Here is a 22,032-nt window from a genome sequence, read left to right as displayed (position 1 = left end):
AATCAAAATGAAACAAAAGGCTTTGAAGCAGCTTCGAAATGAAATGAGGACTCTTGAAGCATTTTGAAATCTCAAAACATTTTGAGTTTCGAAGCTGGGACTACTTGGTTACAGGGCCAGTCCCAGGTGATGGCAGCAGCCTCCTTTTATCTGTCATGCAGATCTGGGTGCCCGCACTCCAGGAGGAGTCTGGCACAGCCCCTTAGCCATGGTTCCCCATTATAGCCTATGGGCAAAATGCCAAAACAGCGAAAATTCCATTATACAAATGGTTTGGAATTTAAGATTTTTAGACCACCAATAACTTAACCATATGTAAGTTGTTGGTGTATGTAGGGGTGTGTGTGTGTGTGTATGCATGTGTACTAGGAAAATCTCTTTCATTGGTTTACCATGGATGAACCGTTTATTTAGTGGAATTCTAACTTTAACAAAGATAAATGGTATGTTTAAGGAAGTCATGCACATAAGTGGTGACTTTCTGATGTTTCTGAAAATAGTCATTGTGTATAGAGTAAGGATTAGATTTATCCCGTGTTTCTATGGAGAAAAAAACATTAACCCATGCGTGAATATAGATCATGGCTTTGATTAATTCTCACTTAGTTTACACTATGTGAATAGTTTCCTGATCAGATTTGTTTTTTCAGCACATTTTCTAGGAAAAAAAGGTAGATACCCACATAACGAAAATCTCTTAAATGGCTTTTATTAGCTCACTTTTTCATTTTCTCTTTGTCACAATGGGGTTGTCGGGGCTTTAGTAGGATAGATCTGTATTAGGAGTGTTTTGCAAGTATAGTTGTAGTGCTGTACTTTATCGATGAAGCCCTCCAAATCATGGATGCATTTTATATTACCAAAACATAATTTTTTGCCTGTTTTGTATTTTTGCTATCAGTAGTTATTTTGGCCACTTTTATCCTACAGTTCTGCTAGTAAACTATATTCACAGAAGGAGCTTTTACTCTAACAACTATGCCAGTGACTCTTATATCACATTACATCCTTTACTATCACATTTTGTAGTAATAGATCTGGCCATAAAGATGTTAGTACACCGTTTACTCTACAACAAGGGTGTGGTGGTTGGGAAGCAGCTTGCGCTGGCACTGGATAGGTAGACAGCTGCAGATGAGTATCACTGCATCTACAGGAGACACTTTACTTGAGACTGGAGCAAATTACTGCACAGTAAGTGTCATCGTCTACATGTGTAGATGCTTCCTGCACAGTAGTTTAATCTAATTGCCAGTAAATTTGCTACCTGTAAATACAAGTAGCAAATATACTTGGGAGTAATGTGCATTACAGCACATGTAGATGGCTGACTGGGAGCAAATGTGCTTTTGATCACCTGGGTAATGGGGTGGGAGGGCAGGAGATTGCTGCCTGCCCCGGGTGCTGCCAAGAAGGGCTCTGCCACTGCCATCACAATGTCCTCCTGCCCTGCTAGCAGGAAGTTTCCAGCCTCTGCTCCACAATCATGGAGCAGCAGCTGGAAGGTTCTTATCTCTCAGCTCTAGCTCCGCAACCTTGAAGCTGGGGCTGGGAGTTTCTTATCTCCCAGCCTGGGATCCATGGTTGCAGAGCTGAGGCTAGGAGATAAGAATCTTGCATCCCCAGCTCTGTAGTTACAATTGCAGACCAGGGGCTAGGAGCTCGCAGCTGCCAGGGCAGGAGGACATTGTCCCCATTCAGGCTCCAGTGGTGGAGCCTGCCCTGGGGGCAGGGAGCAATGTCCTAGCCCCTGCCAGGAGATAGCTGTCTCCTGGCCCCATGCTCCCTGCAAGCCCCTGGGCTAGCACTTGAGTGGAGCCTAGCGCTCCCCCTGGCTGCTGTAGGGGGTTGGTGCAGGGTCAGCAGGGGTGGGAGCTGACTGCTTCCATGAGTAACAAATCTGTTCCTGCTTCCGAGGGTGGCCATCATAGAGGACATTCCAGTTTTCTGCTACTCTGTCTTCTATCCTCTGTTGATACAAACCCAATGCCTTTTATGTTCTCTATTTTTCTCTTGACGAGAACTAAAATTCAGTTCTAGAGAACTAGAACCCCGCTTTAGTGTCAACTAAAATTCTCTTCAAGAGAATAGAGGACATAAAGGCATAGGGTTTTGTATCAATATAGGACAACTGGATTGCCCTCTGTGATGGCCACCCTACCATTTCCCTGCACATGTAGATGCCTGACCAGGCTGGGTTTACTCCTAGAATGAATTACTTTAGCAGGTGTGGGCAAAATAAGATCCACAGGCCAGATCTGGCCTGCTAGGCAATTTCATTCAGCCTGCAAGTACCCACCAACTAATTGTACCCCACCCAGTGGAGGGAGAGGGAGCTGCAGCTTGGCAGGAGTGTGTGGCTGGGGCTGGTGGGAGCACGGAGTCCATGCCCAGAGGGGGGTGGGATTGTGGAGTTTAGGTGCATACAGTGTGGGTATGAGGGCGGGTGGGGGGTGTCACAACCATCCCACACTCTTTCTCTTCGCCTGCCCCATGACGCACAGCCCCTGTTGCCAGTGACAGCAACAACAGCAGGTAGTGGGCACTTGGAGCACTCATGGCTTGTGCAGGACTGCTGCCAGGCAGCATGCAGCTCCAGCCAGTGTTGCATGTGGTGGTGAGGAGTGTACCCAGGCCGGATTGCCTTTATCGTGTGTGGCTGTCCACAGTGCATGTGCAGCTCCTGGCACTTGTGCACTACCAGAGGAAGCCGCCCATGATGGAGCTGGCTGCTTTCCCTGCCCCCTGCCATGCAGGCCCCAGACTGCACCGGAAGTAGAGGGAAGCCCTTCCCCCTGCTTCCTGGTGGAGTCCCGGGATGTGCATGGCACGGGGCAGAGAAGGCGATGGCTCCACTGGGGCTTCCTCCAGTGACAGGCAAGTGCCAGGAGCTGCACATGTGCTGCAGGAAACCCACACAGTAGAAGCGGGCTGTCCTGGCTGAGCTCACTGCCACCACATCCTGCACTGACTGGAACTACGCATGGTGTGCCACCAGGTGGCTGCACCTGTATGGGCCACAAGTGCCCCAAATGCCTGCTGCCGATGCTGCCACTGGTAGCAGGAGCTGAGTGCCATGGAGGGGAGTGGTGTGGGGCACACCCTAACCCCACAAGCCCCACATATATGTACCACCCCAACATACCCTATGTCCCCCACACTCACAGCCAGACCCCCTCACAAACCCCAACCACACCCCACATCCTTCTCACGTACAATATACAAGAGTAAGACTTTATTTTTGAGTTATTATGCAATATTTTCTATATACACTGTGCAAACACAAATCATTACAAAAATATTTTTGGTAATAAAATTAAATATGTTATAGTAGGTATTTGACTTCTGGTAAATGTTTTGTTTTTTTTCTGGTTCCAAGATGGCAGCCCTCCCCTCCCAGAAGGAGTGCTTCTAGGGGCAAGGGGAGGGATTTCTAGCAGCAAAGGTCAGGTGTTAGGGTCAGGACTTCTGGTCCCAAGATGGTGAACGGGGGGGCAGGGCACCTGTCATGGGGGGTGGCTACCCTTGCGGCCCTTCACAGATCACCAAAACTCATTAAGCATCCCTCCAACTGAAATAAATTTCCACCACTGCTCTAAAGAAAACCCACCCCAGAGCATTGGCATGTGTAAACTTGCTCAGTGAAATAGCTCTTATTTAGCTGTCTAACCTTATGCACCCCAAGATTGAAAATTTTCACATACAGTTATTTAAATAAGGATGATTGTATTAATTTACATAGTCCTAAGTATATGAGGGCCACTCGTATGGTTGGGGGCCTCCGTGGCCAGCCCTATGAGGAGAGGCTGAGGGACCTGAATCTCTTCAGTCTCCGCAAGAGCAGAATGAGGGGGGGATCTTGTGGCTGCCTACAGCCTTATCAGGGGCCAGAAGCAGGGACTCGGGGAAAGTCTGTTTACCAGGGCCCCCCTTGGAGTCGCTAGGAACAATGGCCACAAGCTGAGGGAGGATAGGTTTAGGTTAGATATTAGGAAGAACTACTTCACTGTAAGGGTGGCCAGAGCCTGGAATAGGCTTCCCAGAGATGTGGTGCTCTCACCTTCCCTGGAAATCTTCAAGAGGAGACTAGATAGGCACCTGGCTGGGGTCTTATGACCCCTCCCACCCCCAGTGCTCATTCCTGCCCATGGCAGGGGGTCGGACTTGATGATCTGTCTAGGTCCCTTCTGAGTCATTGATTCTATGATCTGGCAGGTGACTAGTAGTGCCTATAATTCTGCCCTGTTTTTAAGAGGCAGCATTATTGCCATTTTTTAATGTTTATGAATAAACTTGGACCTTTTTATTGCAGGGTGCAAATATCAATAGTGTTGACACAGAGGGTCGGTCACCACTTCTGTTGGCTACTTCTTGTGCATCATGGAAAATTGTTAATTTACTACTCTCAAAAGGTACAAAAAAAGAAATAAATATTACATGTTTTATCCAAGGAAGGTTCTTACAGGTTAAGATTCTCTCAATGGACTCACCCTTGTCTACCCTTAACTTTGTCCCTTGACATCAGGCACAACTGAGTGCAAGAATTGCTCCATGCTCATACTTTCTGGAATGCTAAATCCTCTAAAGAGCCAGTGAGGAGCCAAGTCAAGGCCCAGCCTCTCCACATTAAGTACAGAGCTGGGGGGGCTGCAGAAGCGCACATTTCTCCACCCTCTTCAGTTGCTCACTTCTTTTGAGATGTGTGGCAGTTGTGTTCTGCCTGATCTCTCCAAGAACTCAGAGCTCTGCTCTACTGAATGCACAGAGAAGGGGCAGAACCGTTATACCAGAAAATGGCACTCTTTCACAGTCAGACCATATTGGATTTTAAACCTAAATTGTAGGCTTTGGTTTCAGTGTAGCAACATCTAAAACATTATTATGCCACTGTACCCTTAGCAAAAGTTGAAATTTAATTGTCTGTTACCATATTTTTAATAGAAGTTACTGCAAAAATTGTTGTTCTATTTCTATCATCAATATTTAAAGCTTATTTTTATCAACCTTTTAAAATAAAAGTTTTTAGAAAGGAAAATGACTTTCATTCACACCTTTACTTCTAGTAGACAAGAGACTGCATGTTTTCCAAACTTCTTGGTTGTACAGTTGTTATGATGATGATAGATTGTTACTCAAATAAAATTATGTGAGCACATTCTGTTAAAAGAGTGTAAGCACAATTGAAAGAATGAGACTTCAAAAGGAGTGTACAAAGTATGGGCTTGAAATTAGGGGTGGTGACCATCTATATTTCCCATTCATAGTTGGATATATGGATGCTCATTATCTGTGAATAGGTCTTTGTAAGTGATACTATCTCAATGTTACTATGAAACAAATGTTATTACAAGTTGAAAGCTTTGTATCAATAGAAACTTTTGTTTGAGGAGAAGTGCTGATTTATTTTGTGATGGTGGCTTGGTTTAGTTGTTTTTCATTTAACTTTTAATATGCATGTTTTAAACTTAATCTTGATTACTGTAAGAACCAGTGGTTTTAAAATGACTAGTATTTCTCAATTCATTAAGGAGCAAATGTATCATTAAAAGATCAACTTGGTCGGAATTTCTTGCATTTGACTGTCCTGCAACCTGGAGGACTACAACATTTGAATGAGACCTTTCTGCAGGTACAGTGAGCATCAATTTGTACCTGCGCATATGGAATGCATTAAGCATTTGAGAATATGTAGTTCTTTGTCTTGCAATGAAAAAGCTATATTAAGGACTTGGTAATGTTCTCATAGTATATGTGAAAATATTTAAACTATTTCTGGATACTGGGGCAACTTTATAAGTAAAATGAACTATAAATCTCTGGGGAAAGGAGGGGGAGAAAGAGAGAGAATATCACTTTTCTTCATCAATAATGTCAGAAACTAATTGGCTGTGGGGTGTAAAGGAGTGAAAAGCTCAAGAGATTAGCAGTATAATATAGAACTTTTTGTTAGACCCCGACTCCATGTGATGCCCAATGACTAGGGAGACAACAATTCAAATGCTCATAGGTCCTGTTACTCATTAGCCAGAGCAAGCAGGGAGCAAACACCAGCACACATTGCTCGCAACAGCTTTATTCAGAATGGAGACAGCTTTGGATCAGGTCCCAAAAAACCAACAAACTGGGGACCTACCCCGAACAATAGTTCTTACTCATTAGCATTCACTCTGCCTATGATCCTCCTTCAGTTCCACCCATCTTGAGCTCCGCCTCTTTTTACTGTTTGCTTCATTAGCATGGTATTGCCTATGCATTTTATTCATGTACATGCCTCTTTGCTAAGAGCGCGTACCTAAGACTTTGACCTCCGGTTTTCTCCGGTCACTTGCTGGTTCTTTCTGCTTTCTTGCTGACTTCAGCACCATCTCCAAGTTCTTGCTTCTGCTTTATTTCCTGACAATAGCTGGTGGGCTGCATCTTGTTCTTATACAACACATCATGTACTTTGCACCCTATCCTTTTGTTAGGAAACCGCTTACTTAAGCATTTGCAAGTTAGTTACTTTTAATATATCATCCTGCCTTGTGACTAGCAGCTTTTGCTGAGACACAGGAAAAAGGCTTTATTCAGCTACACACCCAGAGCTCCCCAAGATCCAAATATCGTCACCCTAACACTTCACCATTATTTTGCCCATTCTTATGAAGTCTATAATTTGAATGGGCTGTATGAAGTCCCAGCCATATTTTAAACTTCATCAATTTGAGATTATGAATATTTATAGTGGGCAATATAAATTTTCTCCAGAATGTAATTTTTCTTCTGTTCTTAAGGTTTTAGCCAATAGAGCTACAGATTTGTGATATAGCTTCAAAAGGAAATGGGAGATGCTGTAGCTGTTACAATGTAACTGTTACATGAGCATAAGCAGCTAGCAATAAGAACTGCCTCAGTTTTAACTTTACTTCATTAGGCAGTTTATCCTGCTTGTATTGCTCAAAACCATGCAAGTTAGTTAAGAGTGTAACAGCCACTACATACTCCTAAGCAGCAGCTTCCTCTGTCCTTTTGAAGCCACTCCAAACATATATGTGTCTGTGCCCTGAACCTTGCAAATCTGAATACAGTGTAGCCAATTCAGTGACATCAGCTTCAACCTGCAAAAACTTTAAACCAATGATTTCTCAGATTTTATATTACAAATCTCTTTTTAATGTAGTTGGAGAATCAACTTTAAACTACAACCAAGGCAGTCTAGTGTCCACATTTAACTATTTAATCACTGATCATTTTAGTAATTGGAACAATATAGTAGGAGTAGAACGGAAGTAAGGGGCACTGACATAAGTGACATTTTGTTGCATGACTGGCCCCTGAAAGCGCTCTATGGCCATGACCTAACACAAGTGCATGGCTGCAGAGTGCTTTAAAAAGGTATTATCCTTAACCCTTGTTACATGAAGGTTCATGTGAAAGTGCCCCAAAGTGGGGTGCCTTCATTAATTTGTGTCTGTGCATGCTGGGAGCTCTTGGCGCTGTATTCAAAATAGGAAGGGGGAAAGGAGTGGAGGGAGCTCATTTTGCGGGTTGCCCAGCTGCTGCTGGAGGGTGGGGCATCTGGATCCAGTCCACCTACCTCACCCTCCAGTGCCAGCTGGGCAACCCCCAGAACAAGCTCTCTCCACTCCCTTTCCCCCTCCCATTCTGAAGATAGCACTGGGGCTAGGAGTGGGGAGGGGCAGGATCAGGGGAGAGGGACTTCAGACTCACCACCTCTCTAAACTGCAGCTCAATCCTCCAACCCCTGGGACCCAACAGCGAATGTCTGTTGGGTCTGTGGGTTTGCTGTAACTCAGGGCACTTTGTGAGAAGCACGATGAATTACCACAGAGAGCTATACTTCTACGTGCACCCAAACTGTTCTGAGTTTGTGACTAGGAGTTAATATTGAGAAAGGTGCAGAGAAAATGCAGAATAATCATAAAGATAGAGGAGGGTGAGAAAAAAGGAGAAATGAAGTTAAGGAAAAAGGGAAAAGTAAGGTACAACTAGTGACAGCTAAAATACTGTGTATTTTTTCTTTGAGTAGTGATGCTGTTCTCTTACTACCAGAACACTACTATAGTCTACCTTTGCTCTCTGTACAGACTTTCCACTGACATCAGTAACCAGTTTGTTATGGTTGAAACATTTTGGCAGAACAGTGGTAGAATATCTTGCATTGTCTGTATTACCCCTCTTCTGTTACTAATGCAGAGTTTGATTGCTCTATACCACAAGTTAGGGCTGAATGAATGGACTGTAAGGTGGATAGAAAACTGGCTGGAGCATTGAGCTTCAAGAGTAGTAATCAAAGACTCCCTGTCTAGTTGGCAGCCAGTATCAAGCGGTGTCTCTCAGAGGTTGGTCTGGGGGCTGGTTTTGTTCAATGCCTTCATCAGTGACCTGGAAGATGGCATAGAGTGTACCCTCAGCAAGTTTGCAGATGACACCAAGGTTGATGTAATAGATATGCTGGAGAATAGTGCTAGTTCATGATCTAGACAAATTGAAGGATTGGGCCAAAAGGAATTTCATGAGGTTCAACAAGGACAAGTGCAAAGTCCTGCACTTAGGATGAAACAATCCCATGCACCAGTAGAGCTTGGGAGCTGACTGGCTGGGCAGCAGCTCTGCAGAAAAGAACCTGTGGGTTACAGTGGACAGTAAGCTGAATATGAGCCAGCAGTGTGCCCTTGTTGCTAAGAAGGCTAATGACGGACTGGGCTGCATTGCTAGTGTTGGCAGTAGGTTTATTCCTCTCTTTTCAGCACTGGTGAGGCTACATCTGGAGTAGGATGTGGAGATATTGGAGAGAATCCAGTGAAGGGTAACAAAATGTTAAGGGGGTTGGGAGACATGACTTTTGAGGGAAGACTGAGGTAACTGGGCTTATTTAGTTTAGAAAAAAGGAAACTGAGAGGGGATTTAATAGCGGCCTTTGACTACCTGAAGTGGAGTTCAAAAGAGGATGGAGCTAGACTGTTCTTAGTGGAGACAGATGACAAAACAAAAAGCAAAGGTCTCAAGTTATGGCAAGGGAAGTTTAGGTTAGTTATTAGGAAGAATTTTTTTCACTAGGAGGGTAGTAAAACACTGGAACACGTTAGTCAGAGAGGTGGTGGAATCTCCATCTTTGGAGATTTTCAAGACCCAGCTGGGGAAAACTTTGGCTGGGATGATCTAGTTGGGGATAGTCCTGCTTTGAGCAGGGGGTTGAACTAAATGACCTCCTGAGGTCCCTTCCAACCCTAAGTTTCTGTGATTCTAAGTTGCTGAGTTGTTCTTGTGAGGTATAGTCCACTGAAAGCTTGCAATTATTATGCCTAGGTTGCTAATGGCTCTTCCTCTTTGTTATTTTTGCCATTCTGAAAGCTACATACAGATCTTTAAAAAAGTGCTTTAAAATTATGAGTAACTAGTTAGGACCTGTAGGAGTATGGATAATGCATATGGAACGATTTCTTTTTGTGACAGATGAAACATATTAAAGAACTTGTGGTAGATGAAGACAATGAAGGGTGTACTCCCCTACATTATGCATGTAGACAAGGGGTTGCCCTGTCTGTAAACAAATTGCTGAACTTGAATGTTTCCATCTATTCTAAAAGTAGAGACAAGAAGTCCCCCTTGCATTTTGCAGCTAGGTAAGTGATGTCTTCTACATAGTACATTAGTACCATTGTCTCATTCTGGATTTTCTAAGTATTAATTTTTGTTCATTAATCTTTTAAAGTTATGGGCGAATTAACACCTGTCAGAGACTTCTAAGAGACATGAAAGACACAAGGCTTTTGAATGAAGGTGATAGGAAGGGAATGACTCCCCTTCACTTGGCATCCCAAAATGGTCATGAGAAGGTTGTACAGCTCCTTCTGAAGAAAGGTGCCCTGTTTCTCTGGTAAGTGTATAAGGGTATGGACAAATATGTTTCCAGTGGCTTCAAAACGGGAGGGGGAGGTGCTGCTCAAGAGCATATAGAAGGCATTACATTGTAATTGCTATGTGATCATGAACCAGTAGCAATATGAATAAGCTCAGTGCCCCAACTTTGACTCTTGATGAAGCAGGATTCAAATTAAAGTGTTTTTGATATACTGAGGGTCCCTTTACATGTTCAAGTAAAGGTGCAATGGGATCTAATGTGTGATCCATACAAGCATGCCTTCTGCCGTGCCCAGATGTACTGTGGGGCTCATAACAGAGGCAGTTTGGGAAATGCTGTGAGCCACACACTTCATGAGGCTCGTAGCAGTGCCAGCCAGGGCCAGACTAATGCATAGGGAAATAAGGCACATGTTTAGGGCCCTAAGTAAAGAAGGGTCCCAGTTGTGCTTGTTTTACATATTATAATTATTGAGTGAAAAAAGTAGGGGCCCATGAGTTTGTTTGCCTAGGGCCTACTAAATGGATAATCTGGCCCTGTTGGGAGTCCCACAGCTGAAGATGCTTCTACGATTGCGGGTCTTGTCAACTGCTTGGCTGGCAATGGGTGGTGCACCCCTGTGCCTGGGAGCCCCTCAGTAGATGGGGCTCCCAGCCAGGGGGGGCACTTGGCTACACATTATTAATAACATGATTAGAACAAACTGCAAAGTTATTACAGATTTTTATGGAATAACTTTGTAGCTTATTGTTTTATCACACCATCAATTGGTTGAACGTGTAACTGGGTCATAACTTAAGGGATAATTTCCTGGTTAATCACACTTTAAGTATAATGTGTAGAGAGGGCGTTGCTAGTGGTATTGCTGCATGCTCATGCACACAACAGTTACAGCGTAACAGCTGCTCAGCACTGCTAAGCAACAGCTGCCTCCTCTCCTCCCCCATGCGCCACATCCAACATCTTTGGAAGTTGCAACAAACATACATGTATCCATGCTCTCAGATATTTTAAAATCTAAATTATAAATTCTTTACAATAAAAAAATTGTATGACTTAAATTTTGTACCATCCTCTATCTTAGAAATGGACTATCAGGGCAGGTTTGCATTAAAGTTAATGTATGTGGTCTTGCCATATTTATTTGAATATAAGATAACTTTCCAATAATTAGATTTTATATATGAAAAATTTATAAATTTGTTAGAATTTTCCAAGTTTAGAATCTTGGAGAATTATTGAGGTTTGCCTTGAATGTATCCATCCCCCTTCCCACTGCTACAGCAGGGAAAATAAATCTGGGTGGTTAGGTAGCCCCCTTTCCCTTTGCCTGTCTCCAACTTCTTCCTTCTGCAGCCTCTTTCCCTACCTGTCTTTGCTGTCAGACTCTGCTCTCCCTGAGCACATGGAAGTGAGGAGCAAATTTGAAAACACTGAACTTACAATAACCGTAGACTTACTTCATCCAAAACTAATGAATTTTACCTTTTTAAAAACTATTGTAAGTTTTAGCACAGGTACTCCATAAACACAATTTTAAGCAGAACTTCTGTACCTACTTGAGCATAGTGCAAACTATGCATGAAGCCAAAAAGCTTGATTATATGATTTACCATATAATTCATTGGGCTGGCCCCAGCAAAGTCGACAGCATTTCAAGCCATTGTGACCCCATAGCTCATTGCGTGTGTGTACTCAGATACCCACCACAAAGGATTAATGTGCTAATTAGCCCTCCACTTAGGACTCAAACCAGCTGTCCTTGTCACAAGTCCTGGGATCCTACAAAAATTTATATGCAGATGAGGCACAGGGCAACCTGGTCTGGCTCCCCTTCACAGAGTGTGGGGCCACATTAATCATGTGTGACAGGCTGAGAGCAGGGGACAACAGAGGGATTCTGGGTGAACTGTTTGGGGCCCTGTTTGGTGATGTTTGCCAGACCTTTAAGTCTGGTGAAGAGACAGGAGTCCTTGGAAATGGAAAAAAAAAGGCATAGCTCAGCTGTGGGAGTAAAGATGAAGTTGAAATGGATTCAAAATAGTGGCTCACCATGACTTGAAAAGTATTGGTGCTGAGGAGGATTGAAAACAATGGGCCGTATTGTATATTTTATTCAAATGCACCAAACTAATCTGTCTTTGTGGTAAGCAGCGTGACCACGTAGGCGCGCTCCCCAGGATAATTGTCTCTGATATGTCCTCCATAGGAGGTCTATATTGAGCAGATCCTTTTTGGTATTGGGTGGTGGAACCGGAGCGTGCTCCATCCACTCTATGCACTGACCTGGTATTGCAGTGCTTCCAGGACCGGTGCAAAAAAACAAAAAAAAAGGAAAAAAAAAAAGGTCTCCAGGGGAAGCACTGTGACCATGTAGGTGGGCTCCCCAGGGCAGGTGGTTGTCCCTAATATGTTCTCCATAGGAGGTCTATGTTGAGTAGATTTTTGGTGTTGGGAGGTGGAACTGGAGCTTGCTCCATCCCCTCCATGCATCGGCCTGGTATTCCAGTGGTTCCAGGAGCGGTGCAATAAACAAAAAAAAAAGGTCTCCATCAGCATTTCATTCCTTTTGCTAAGATCAAGCATTTTTGGCTTCAGTGGGAGGGTGTTAGGTTGGCTTTGGTCCTCCCAGTGCTGCCCTGGTAATGTGGTACCTCTAGGCCTGGTGCCAGTTCCCTGTCAGGAACACCCACTACTCTTTTTAAGGACCAGAAAAAAAAGGTTCCCATTAGCATGTTTGCCCCCTATAGGCAAAAATGCTCAGTGTTGGCTGTATTTAATCAACTTCACAGTTGGTTTCCATTACTAAGCATGTGCTGCTTTTAGCAGCAGTTTAATGATACACAGGGTGCATCTGCATGAGATGTTTCTTGCCAAGTAAAATACAAGTACTATCTTGTTGCAAAGTTTTTTTTCATGTGCAGCAGTGCACATGTAGACACTGACTTGGCTGGCTGAGGCATGATAGTGCTTCAGTGTAGGGGCTACCTGCTGGCTAGCCTCACACTGGAGCACCCTCATGCCTCAGCCAGCCCCTCTGCAACATGTTGAGCAGCCCTAGGCTAGGCATGCTGAGCCCTGAACCCCCTCCTGCCTGGGGCTGCTCTGACTTGGTTCAACATGTTGCCATCTCATGTGCATGTTCAAACATTAGGTCCAGAAGCAATAAACTCTGGTGCAATATATGATATGTACCAGAGTTTATTACTGCATGCTAATAGCATGCATGGATGCACCCAGAGTGTATTTAATTAGGTTTCCTTGTATGCAAGTGTAAGATGAGGGGCTTTTTTCCCCATACTGATTGCATTGGTGGGGAAGAAGAAGTGGGGGAGAATTTACTTGTATTCAAGTGAATATATTATCGTGTAGAAAAAAAAACAAACCTCAATTTCACCAAACAGCTGGGAAAAGGGGCAGGTAGATCCCAGGATCTGTGGTGCCCAGACAGTCTGAGTCTTAGTTCCTCAACAAGGAGCCTGGACACTCTGAAAATCTTAGCTGCAGTTAGAGGTTTTAGGATTTGCAGGCTCCCAGTGGAGTTAGGAGCTAAGCTCCTGTTATAGCTAGGGCTTCCGGGCTTCTGGTACCATCACAGAAAACCTGGGTGTTTTAGCATGACTGTCCCTACAGAGCCACAAACCTTAGAATTTATGTAGTTCCAGCCCTGGGTCATTTATCTAGGGTCTAGAAACAAAGCTAGGTTCCCAGTACTTTCAGGGTCCCAGATGATATAGACCAGTGGAAGCCAACCATTTTGGCAGGTATGCCACAAATTAGGTACACACCCTTCCTCGGTGCCATTCCCTGCCCTATACAATCAACTGTTCTGCTTTCTGTTCCCTGCCCTGTGCTCCCTGCTTGCGGCTCTCCTTTCTTCTCCCTGCCCTGTCTGCCATTATACTGCCTGTCCCCGCACCAGTCTGCTACATGCCACAATCAGAGATCCCAGTGAAACTCTTGGTACCTATGCTGCAGGCTGATCACCCCTGTTTTAGATTATCTGGAAAACAAACTACTGCACTGGGGGCCTGGGGGTTTTCAGGGTCTGCTGCAGTCCCATCAGGTAGAGTGCCCTAGAGAAAGACTCCTCATACTTCTAAGCTCCCAACTCAAGGCCCCACCTGCCAAGGGATAGCCCCAGCATGGGGACTAGTCCCTAGGTTCTTCCCAGTTTTCTGGTCCTGGGATATTCAGGTTACTAGATCTGGCTCTGAAGCAGAAGTACTGGATCTCCAAAAAAACTGTGACCAAGTCTATAAAAGGTGTCATAATCAAATAATGCTAGTAGACTAAAATTGTGCATTTACGATGTTTTACATGACAGTTGTCTTAAACACAGAATTCAACAGCCCTACAGTGTCTGATACTGCCTCAGCTTTTAGGTACTAGTTCTTGGATCTTGTAACTTGTTTTGAAGGGACATTTGATGAAGCCAATAGCACACCAGAAGAACACACTCATGTCTTTTATGGGCCTCAGTTATTTTTTGCACAATTAAACCCTTTCATTAAGTGTTGCACTAGTAGAAGACAAATTAAAACAAAACAGACATTGAAATCAATGGAGTAATAATACTGGATAAGTTAGTTCAAATGAGAGACTCATTTGGCCCATGAGTTTAAAGATGCAGTTAAATTACTATACATTTTACAATAGGTCATTCACATTCTTATTATAATTTTACACTTGCTGTTTCAAAAGTGATTATAAAGGCTGGACAGCCCTGCACCATGCTGCCTTTGGAGGATTCACACGCACAATGCAGATAATTTTAGATACTAATGCAAAATGTACAGACAAAGTGGATGAAGAAGGGGTATGTAGCAATACAACATTATTTGTTTCAGTCTGTTGTTTAAAAACATAAATGCCATACTGAGTCAGACCACAGGTCTATCTAGCCCAGTATCCTGTATCTCACAGTGGCAAAGAGTAGATGCTAAGGGGAGGAGTATTTAGGGGTATTATGTCCTATCCAGATTGATTTTTCTCCTGCCCTGTTTCCCCTATGGCTTTCAGCAATAGAAAGTGCTAATCCAGGCTGCCACTAACATTTAATACCCACTGATAGACCTGCATGAATTTGTCTAAACCTCTTTTAAACCTGGTTCATCATCAGACTCAATAACCTCTTGTGGCAGTTTCACAAGTTAGTAACATGCTGTATGAAAAAACTATTTTTTTGTTTCCTTTAAACCTACTTCCTAGTAATTTCATTGTATATCCCCTATTGTGAGAGATGGGTAAATCCTTATTTACTTTGTCGATGCCACTGATGAGTTGTAGATCTCTCTGTATTCCCCCCGCCTCAGGCATCTTTTATCTAAACTGAAATATCCTAGCTTGCTTAGGCGCTGCTTATATGGAAGTCTCTCCATGCCCGTGATTATCCTTGTGTTGTCCTGTGGGGCCAGGCCAACTCTCAGGATCTCAAAATTGCGCTATTAGATAGGAGGATGTGACACAATTGCACATATACACACCCAAAAATCAATTAGGTGCATACACAAAAATCAATTAGGTGCATACATCCCCACCAACTCAGGCGCACACATCCAAAATTACCAGCCTAGACGCATGCACACCTATCACCAATTCAAGCACATACACAACCTAATGATAATGACACGAAATCATACACAATACATACATGTATACACACAGGATGAACACTGACTCAGGTGACAGTGTGTGTGTGTTGGTGCCTGTGGTACCTATGCTTGGGGTGCTTGGTAACTAAAGAGCAAGTGGCAGGAAAAAGGCAGTGGGGATGAGGCAATAGCAGTGGCAGAGATCGGGGGGGAAGGCAGCGGGGCTAGGAAATAGGAAAGAAACAGGGCTTTGCAGGCAGAGAGGAGCTCAGGATGGCTGGAGCCACAGGAGCATGGGACAGGTGTTGGAGGTGGTAGTGAGCCAGAAGCAGGAGAGGGAGAAATGAGACAGAACTTAGAGGGGTGAGGAGCAGAGAGTGAAGCAGGACCGGAGCCGTAGTAAAGCAAAACCCAACTCTGGGATCCAAATAACAGTATTATTAAATGAACACTGTAATGTACAGCTTGGTTGCCCCACACACTCACACAATGGTAGCAGGAGAAAGAGACTCAGTGGAAGGGTTGGAACCCAGGTAGGGAAGAGAAACAGAGTCCAAGTCCTTGGTTGAAGAGAGGGTGGGGGTGATAGCTACCTATCCTGGGCTGTGAGTTGATCTTTGATGGCCAGTCAGGGTCTTCTCCAGCAGGGTGTTGTCCAGAGTGGGATTGCCAGAAGGGCCTCTAGGTGGATAGGTGGTGTGGCATGGTGCTGGTCCAGATGGAGACGGTGTCCCAAGGAGTCCGTCTTCACTACTCCTTTTTATGGCACACACTACCTAAGATCGGTCAATTGACTGCATAGTTTTTGACCAGTCAAGGATTATAGCAATTTTACATAAAAACCTACTTTTTGTAGTTTTCTTGTCAGAAATATGAATTTTTTTTACTGTTTTTAGCACATTTCTTGATAGAAAATGTGTGCTTTTTCTGTGTATTATTTGGACCTATCGGCAACATTTTTTTACAGTTTACAATTTTTGACCAATATTTGACAAGTCAATTGACTGAACTTTGTTTGACCATTCAAATACCCAACCCTACAAATACATTGTGTTTACCAACCGTGGACTTTTTAATCCAAGTGAGTATGGTACCCTGTTAATAGACTGGTTTCAGTGCTACAGATTATAATAGATGGAATTTAAGATAATATTTCACAGGAGTTAGTTTTAATATTTTCCTTATTGATAATACCTGTTGTTTAAATTTATTTATAATTAGGTGAATACCCAACCTCTAGGAGGTGTAAAAAAACCTGTAAGTGTGAGATTTTTCTCCCTTTATATGCTTTATACTTTCAGATTTTAGTGGTATTTTGGTTGCAGGCATATGGAATTAAGGCCATGGAATCATATACTTTTTTTTATGCAGCACCAACTAATTTATTCAGGAGTCGCACACTGCAACAGAGAGCAAATGCTGACCCTTTGGTAGGGATAGAGAAAACTAACTTATACGCTTAACGCTTATCACAAATGGGGTTTCTAATAATGTTTAGATATGTTGTCTTTCTGAAAAGAACACAGCTCTGCACCTTGCTGCAAGAGAAGGACATCCAAAAGCAGTGAAGCTACTTCTTGACCATGGTGCCAAGATACTTTTGAACAAAGCAGTAGCTTCTTTTTTTCATGAAGCAATACACAGTAGGCAAAAAGATGTTGTATCTATGATCATTCTGAATAAAAGGTAAGGTTCATAAAAGCAGTTTAAAACTTTCAAGTACTTATTGTATATTGCTGTCTTTTTTTTCCGCTTTTAGTTAAAATACATAGTATTTTAATAAGATTGACCTATTTTTCATATTCTAAAGATGTATGCTATCACAATCAAATGTAAATCAAAAAGTAGTAGTAAAATCGTAATAAACATCAGCCATAGGGAACAAATTCCTTCCACGTCAGGATGATTATTCAGGGCCTACAAGAAACCAAGATAATTGGCCTCTGCTGAGGAAGCTAAGAGGAAAAGGATAAGAAAAAATGTTTTACGTATATAATAAGAGTCTTAACCAAAGTTAAAGCACAAATCAAACAATTTAAGTTATTTAATTTTATATTGCTATTTTAAACTGTTGCAAAAATTGCAGTATCTGGGAGTTAGGTTGTAGTTTGGTTGGGATACATTCATATATGACATCATTTTGCTAAATGTGTTAGGTTAATTTTACAAATAGAGTAGGACCATTTCCTACTCATCATCTCTTATGCTAAATAGAAAAGTAATGACCAATATTTAATTTTACCTGTATGATCTTGTAGCCAAAGATACATGTTTCCACCATCAGTTCTGGGTTCATAATGAGTTCAGGGTTATATTGCTCTTAAGAAGGACTCATGTCTTGCAAAAATCTAATGAAAAAATGCTAATGAAGATTTTTTGCATGTGCCAAAAATAGATAACAGGCCTAAATTATTCTTTCTTCTTAAAGTATAGGCACATGCTTTCATAAACAAGAGGCTTACCTCATTCTTAGGAAAGCAACTGGGGATGATACTCAGCTATTCTTATAGACCTTTTTTGTCCATTTTGTGACATGAATCTATTATGATTTGTAAATTGTAGAATAATTTCTGAAGTAATAGTTCCTACCATTTAAAGATAATCATTTTTTCTTCCATTAGAAAGTTGGCATCTGGTTTGTTTATCCATTTGAGATGAGTATAGAATTCATTTTCCATTATTTCAAATTATTCTTGCAGATGGGAAGAAGCTGTGACAACATTTTCGCACTCTTGTAGTGCCAATAAGTGTCCTTTGTTAGAGATGGTCGAGTACCTTCCTGAATCATTTAAGGTAAGAGTTTTTACTCCATACGCTAAGAATTTACCTCATTTCCTAAATTCAGTTAAGTGGCAGCATCATTACAGGTTTTCCAGCACTGCCTTAAACAATGCAATTAATTACTGTTAAATAAAAATTACATCAGTACACAGAATTGTTATATTGTCCTTTTTATTGTATGAAAAAGTATTATTGTTCTTTTTATTGTATGAAAAAGTATTATTGTATTTCAGGTAGCTTAGCTCAGTGTATGCAATATTAGCAACTTCTCTTTATTTCCTTTTACTTATGCAATTTGACATCAATGGAGATAAGCAAGCAGAAAAGTTAAGTATGTAAGAGGAGACTCGGGCCTAAAATCTTTTATAGGGCTATTCACACACACAGGTAAATTTTGACAAATCTACATAAATGTGCCCTAAATCTTGTGAGTGAATATGCCTATGTTTTTGTATGCTTGCATATATTTATAAAATATTTTCATCTGCACATGCAAATTGTCACATGACTATTGAAATCACATAAACCTCTCATTAATTAACTTGTATGTACAAATACAAGAGTTCTCTATGCATCACTGCATGCTGTAAAGGGTGATTAGAATAATTGTTTCCCTTTGGATGGCTGCTATAGGGTATAGACCAATACAACATTTATATTTAAATATTAAAGTATATGAGTATAAGCTGGGTTATGTAACTGGTATATCTGTATGATTTTATAGCAATGCAGGCATAGCAGATCACTCCAGCTTTAACTCTGCTTCATTCAGAGTCAGGGTTGGAGTAATTTAGCTAACTTTTTTGCTACAGAATCATGCAAATATAACAGTTACAGTATGAAAGCTGATGGATGTGTGCAGCTGAGCAGCAGCACTCCTTTTTTAAAATGGCTAAAGTATAGGTGTATCTGTACCCAAGGAAACTCTCTCTCTTGTCTTCTGAGAGTTTCTTCATTTTGCTTTTCTTAAATTATATCCTAATTATCAATAGTTCATATTTTTTTTACCTTCCAAGTTGGTTTTGGACAATTGCATGTCTGAGTCTTCAGAAGAAAAGACAAACCGGGACTTCTATGTAAGTAGAGGAAATATACTATTTCATTAAAGCGATCACATTTTAGTTCCTGATGTTTTTCTTATTGTGAGACATTTTATAATGTATCTGGCAATATTTTAGTAGTAACACTTTAGTGATGGATTATTTAGTTAAAATCTGGATAGTATGAAAATGATTTAGCATCTACTTGAACTTGATTAATTTTTAGTTTTAATACCATTTTAAAATGTTTTACATAATTGTTTAATGATTCTGGTAAAAAATGAAATTCACCAAAGGTTGAATTTTAGTCTCATTCTGTGATTGTCAAGAATCTTTCAGTATCAGAATAAATATTACATATCACTCCATCAGTTGTTAGAATAAGTTTATCTTTTTATGAAGAATAATAGTACCAAAATCCTGTAATTATCAGTTCCTTCCTAATTGTATCCAGTAATAATGTTCTTTTTACTATCCTTCATCCAGTTTGGGGTACTATACTTCAAGATAGACTTGGACAAACTAGAAAGAGTCTGGGTGAGAGCAACGAATGGTTAGAGGCCTAAGGATCATTTACAAAAAAAGGTTTGAAGAAATGGGATTATTTAGTCTTTAGAGGAGAAGCCCAAGGGGAATTTGGTAAGAGTCTTCAAATAGCTAAAGGCTGGTTATAAAGAACTTGGAGATAGACTACACTCTGGCTTCAGGTGATGGCAGAAGAAGTAATGGACTTAAATTGCAGCAAGGGAAATTTAGATTGGGTATTTAAAAGAACTTTCTAAGATGGTGGTTAAGCATTGGAAAAGTTTACTTAGAACAGGGGTGGCCAATCTGTGCCATGGGTGCCACAAGTGGCATAGGCAGCTTCTGTTGTATGGCATGTAGCAGACTGGGGAGGAGACACAGACAGAAGTGCAGCACCTTGATGTAACTCATGACACTTCATAGGAACTTCAACAAGTTAGACCATCCCTCCCAAATCAACAGATGTTTGTTGTTGGGTCAGGTGGGTGGGTGGTTGAGCTCCACTTTGGAGCTGATCTGGGGGGAGAGGCTGTGTCTGCAACATCTGTCCTCTAGCCCCTCTCCTGGCTCCTGTGCTCTGTCAGGACAGTGGGGAAGGAGGGCAGTGGAGGGAGGTCTGTTCTAGGGCTTCTCCAGCCATGCTGAGGTGGGGAGTTGAGTGGATTGGAGCCCCCCACCTCCATCCATCGCACCCTCCAGCATTGGCTGGGCAACCCCCAGAAGAAACTCCCTCTGCTCCCTCCTCCCACACCCCATTCTGAAAACAGTGCTAGGCTGTGCCAGCTGAGCCTTGCTCCTGGTAAGTGCAGACAGAACTTATTGAGGGCACTTCAATTTGGAGTGCCTTCATCTGAACCCTCATGTAATGCACTTTTGTTTGGTCATGGCTGCAGAGTGGTTTTAGGGGCCAGATTGGGCAAAAATTGTCACTTCTGTCTGTGCCTGTAGTCATAGGCGATGCGTGCCTCCTGAGGCTGGTAGGGCATGGTGACCGCTCTCAGGCAGCAATGCAGGTGCTAATGCAGGTGTCAGCAGCGAGGGCAGGCCTAGCGGGGACTGTCTGCAGGCAATGGCAGTGTTGGCAGTGAGGGGGGTCCCCCTCAGCCAGATGCCTGCTATAGGTCCCCTGCCCATCACCAAAGCCAAGAGCGCTCGCTCTCAGGCACCAGTACTCTCTGGGGGTGCATGTGCAGCCCCAGGCACTCCCTATGCCTATAGTGGCAAATAAGGCAGGGAGCGGAAGCGGAGCATCAAAGCAGGCAGTAAGCACACGACAGAAAGCAGAGTGGCAGCTTGGTCAGTGAACACCAGGGAGAAAGCACAAAGCTGAGCAATAGGTTAGGTAATGGAAAGGAGTTGGAGTGGTACTCAGGGAGGGTGGGGGCTAATTTGTGGCACACCTGCTGGAAAAGTTGACCCCCACTTCCCCAGAGAGGTTGTAGAATCTCCACCTAAAGTTTTTTTTAAGAGCAAGTTAGGCAAACACTTACCTGGAATGGCTTTTAGACATGGATGAACCTGCCTTGAGAAAAGGACTACGTGACCTGAGTTATCTTCCAGTCCTACTTTCCCCCCATGATTCTGTGAATACATTTTCTTACATACCTGATGGAATAGGTTTAACAGAAGCACTTCAATCCAATTGGGATTCAAAGTAATTGGTATTTCAACACACCTTTCCTATATAACTCAACTCAAATTTCATGTTAAGGCAGCAGTGTAAATGATCTATTGCTTTATCATATTCTTCATGTACTTTCAATGACTGATTCAGACTTCTTGAGGATGTAGATCATTACAATCTCCAATTTCCTCCCTAGTACCAGAGTGTTCAAGGCACAGTCACCTGGCTGTTAAGCAGTCTGGTGGATACCAGTTATTACTTGGCCCCGCTTCTGTCAGTCTGTGGTGCATATCAGATAGTAAAAGCAGCTACTGGTACTCCCTATTGGAACTGTTCTGCCCTCTTGAACTGAATAGCTAAGTTTTCACTGATGTCAGATGCTGCAGGATCAGGCCATAGCAGGTTTTAGGGGTAAAATATTGTTGTCTCTTGTCCAAGTGTGTTAACACTCTTTGGAACTGTTGTCATAGACTATCGTAATGTTCTTTAATGTAGTGTATCAGAAAGCCTGTGCCTGTTACATTACATTAAAGGGAGGCTTTGTTTAGGTAAGAAACCAGGGGTCAGGCAGCTAGTGAAGCAACTAAGTACATCTGACCCTAG

General features: G+C 42.5%; 1 protein-coding gene and 1 pseudogene across 1 annotated transcript in view; both read left to right on the top strand.

Annotated features, from left to right (window-relative positions):
- Nucleotides 1–22,032, top strand: part of TRPA1 (transient receptor potential cation channel subfamily A member 1) — a 67,084-nt gene that overhangs the window by 23,286 nt on the left and 21,766 nt on the right. The window contains exons 9-16 of the mRNA XM_090037339.1: nt 4,313–4,412; nt 5,529–5,629; nt 9,457–9,626; nt 9,716–9,880; nt 14,570–14,684; nt 16,979–17,145; nt 18,159–18,252; nt 19,257–19,316. Of these exons, the coding sequence (XP_089893465.1) occupies nt 4,313–4,412; nt 5,529–5,629; nt 9,457–9,626; nt 9,716–9,880; nt 14,570–14,684; nt 16,979–17,145; nt 18,159–18,252; nt 19,257–19,316 (972 nt within the window). The remainder of the gene's footprint in view (nt 1–4,312; nt 4,413–5,528; nt 5,630–9,456; nt 9,627–9,715; nt 9,881–14,569; nt 14,685–16,978; nt 17,146–18,158; nt 18,253–19,256; nt 19,317–22,032) is intronic.
- On the top strand, nt 12,274–12,399 carry LOC149869340 (U2 spliceosomal RNA; annotated as a pseudogene).

Source organism: Crocodylus siamensis, chromosome 3 (assembly GCF_052110815.1).
Source record: "Crocodylus siamensis isolate JL-2025a chromosome 3, ASM5211081v1, whole genome shotgun sequence".
NCBI classification, from domain to species: domain Eukaryota; kingdom Metazoa; phylum Chordata; order Crocodylia; family Crocodylidae; genus Crocodylus; species Crocodylus siamensis.
The sequence above is the reverse complement of the archived record's forward strand: the minus strand, read 5'-3'. Positions and strand labels throughout refer to the sequence as shown.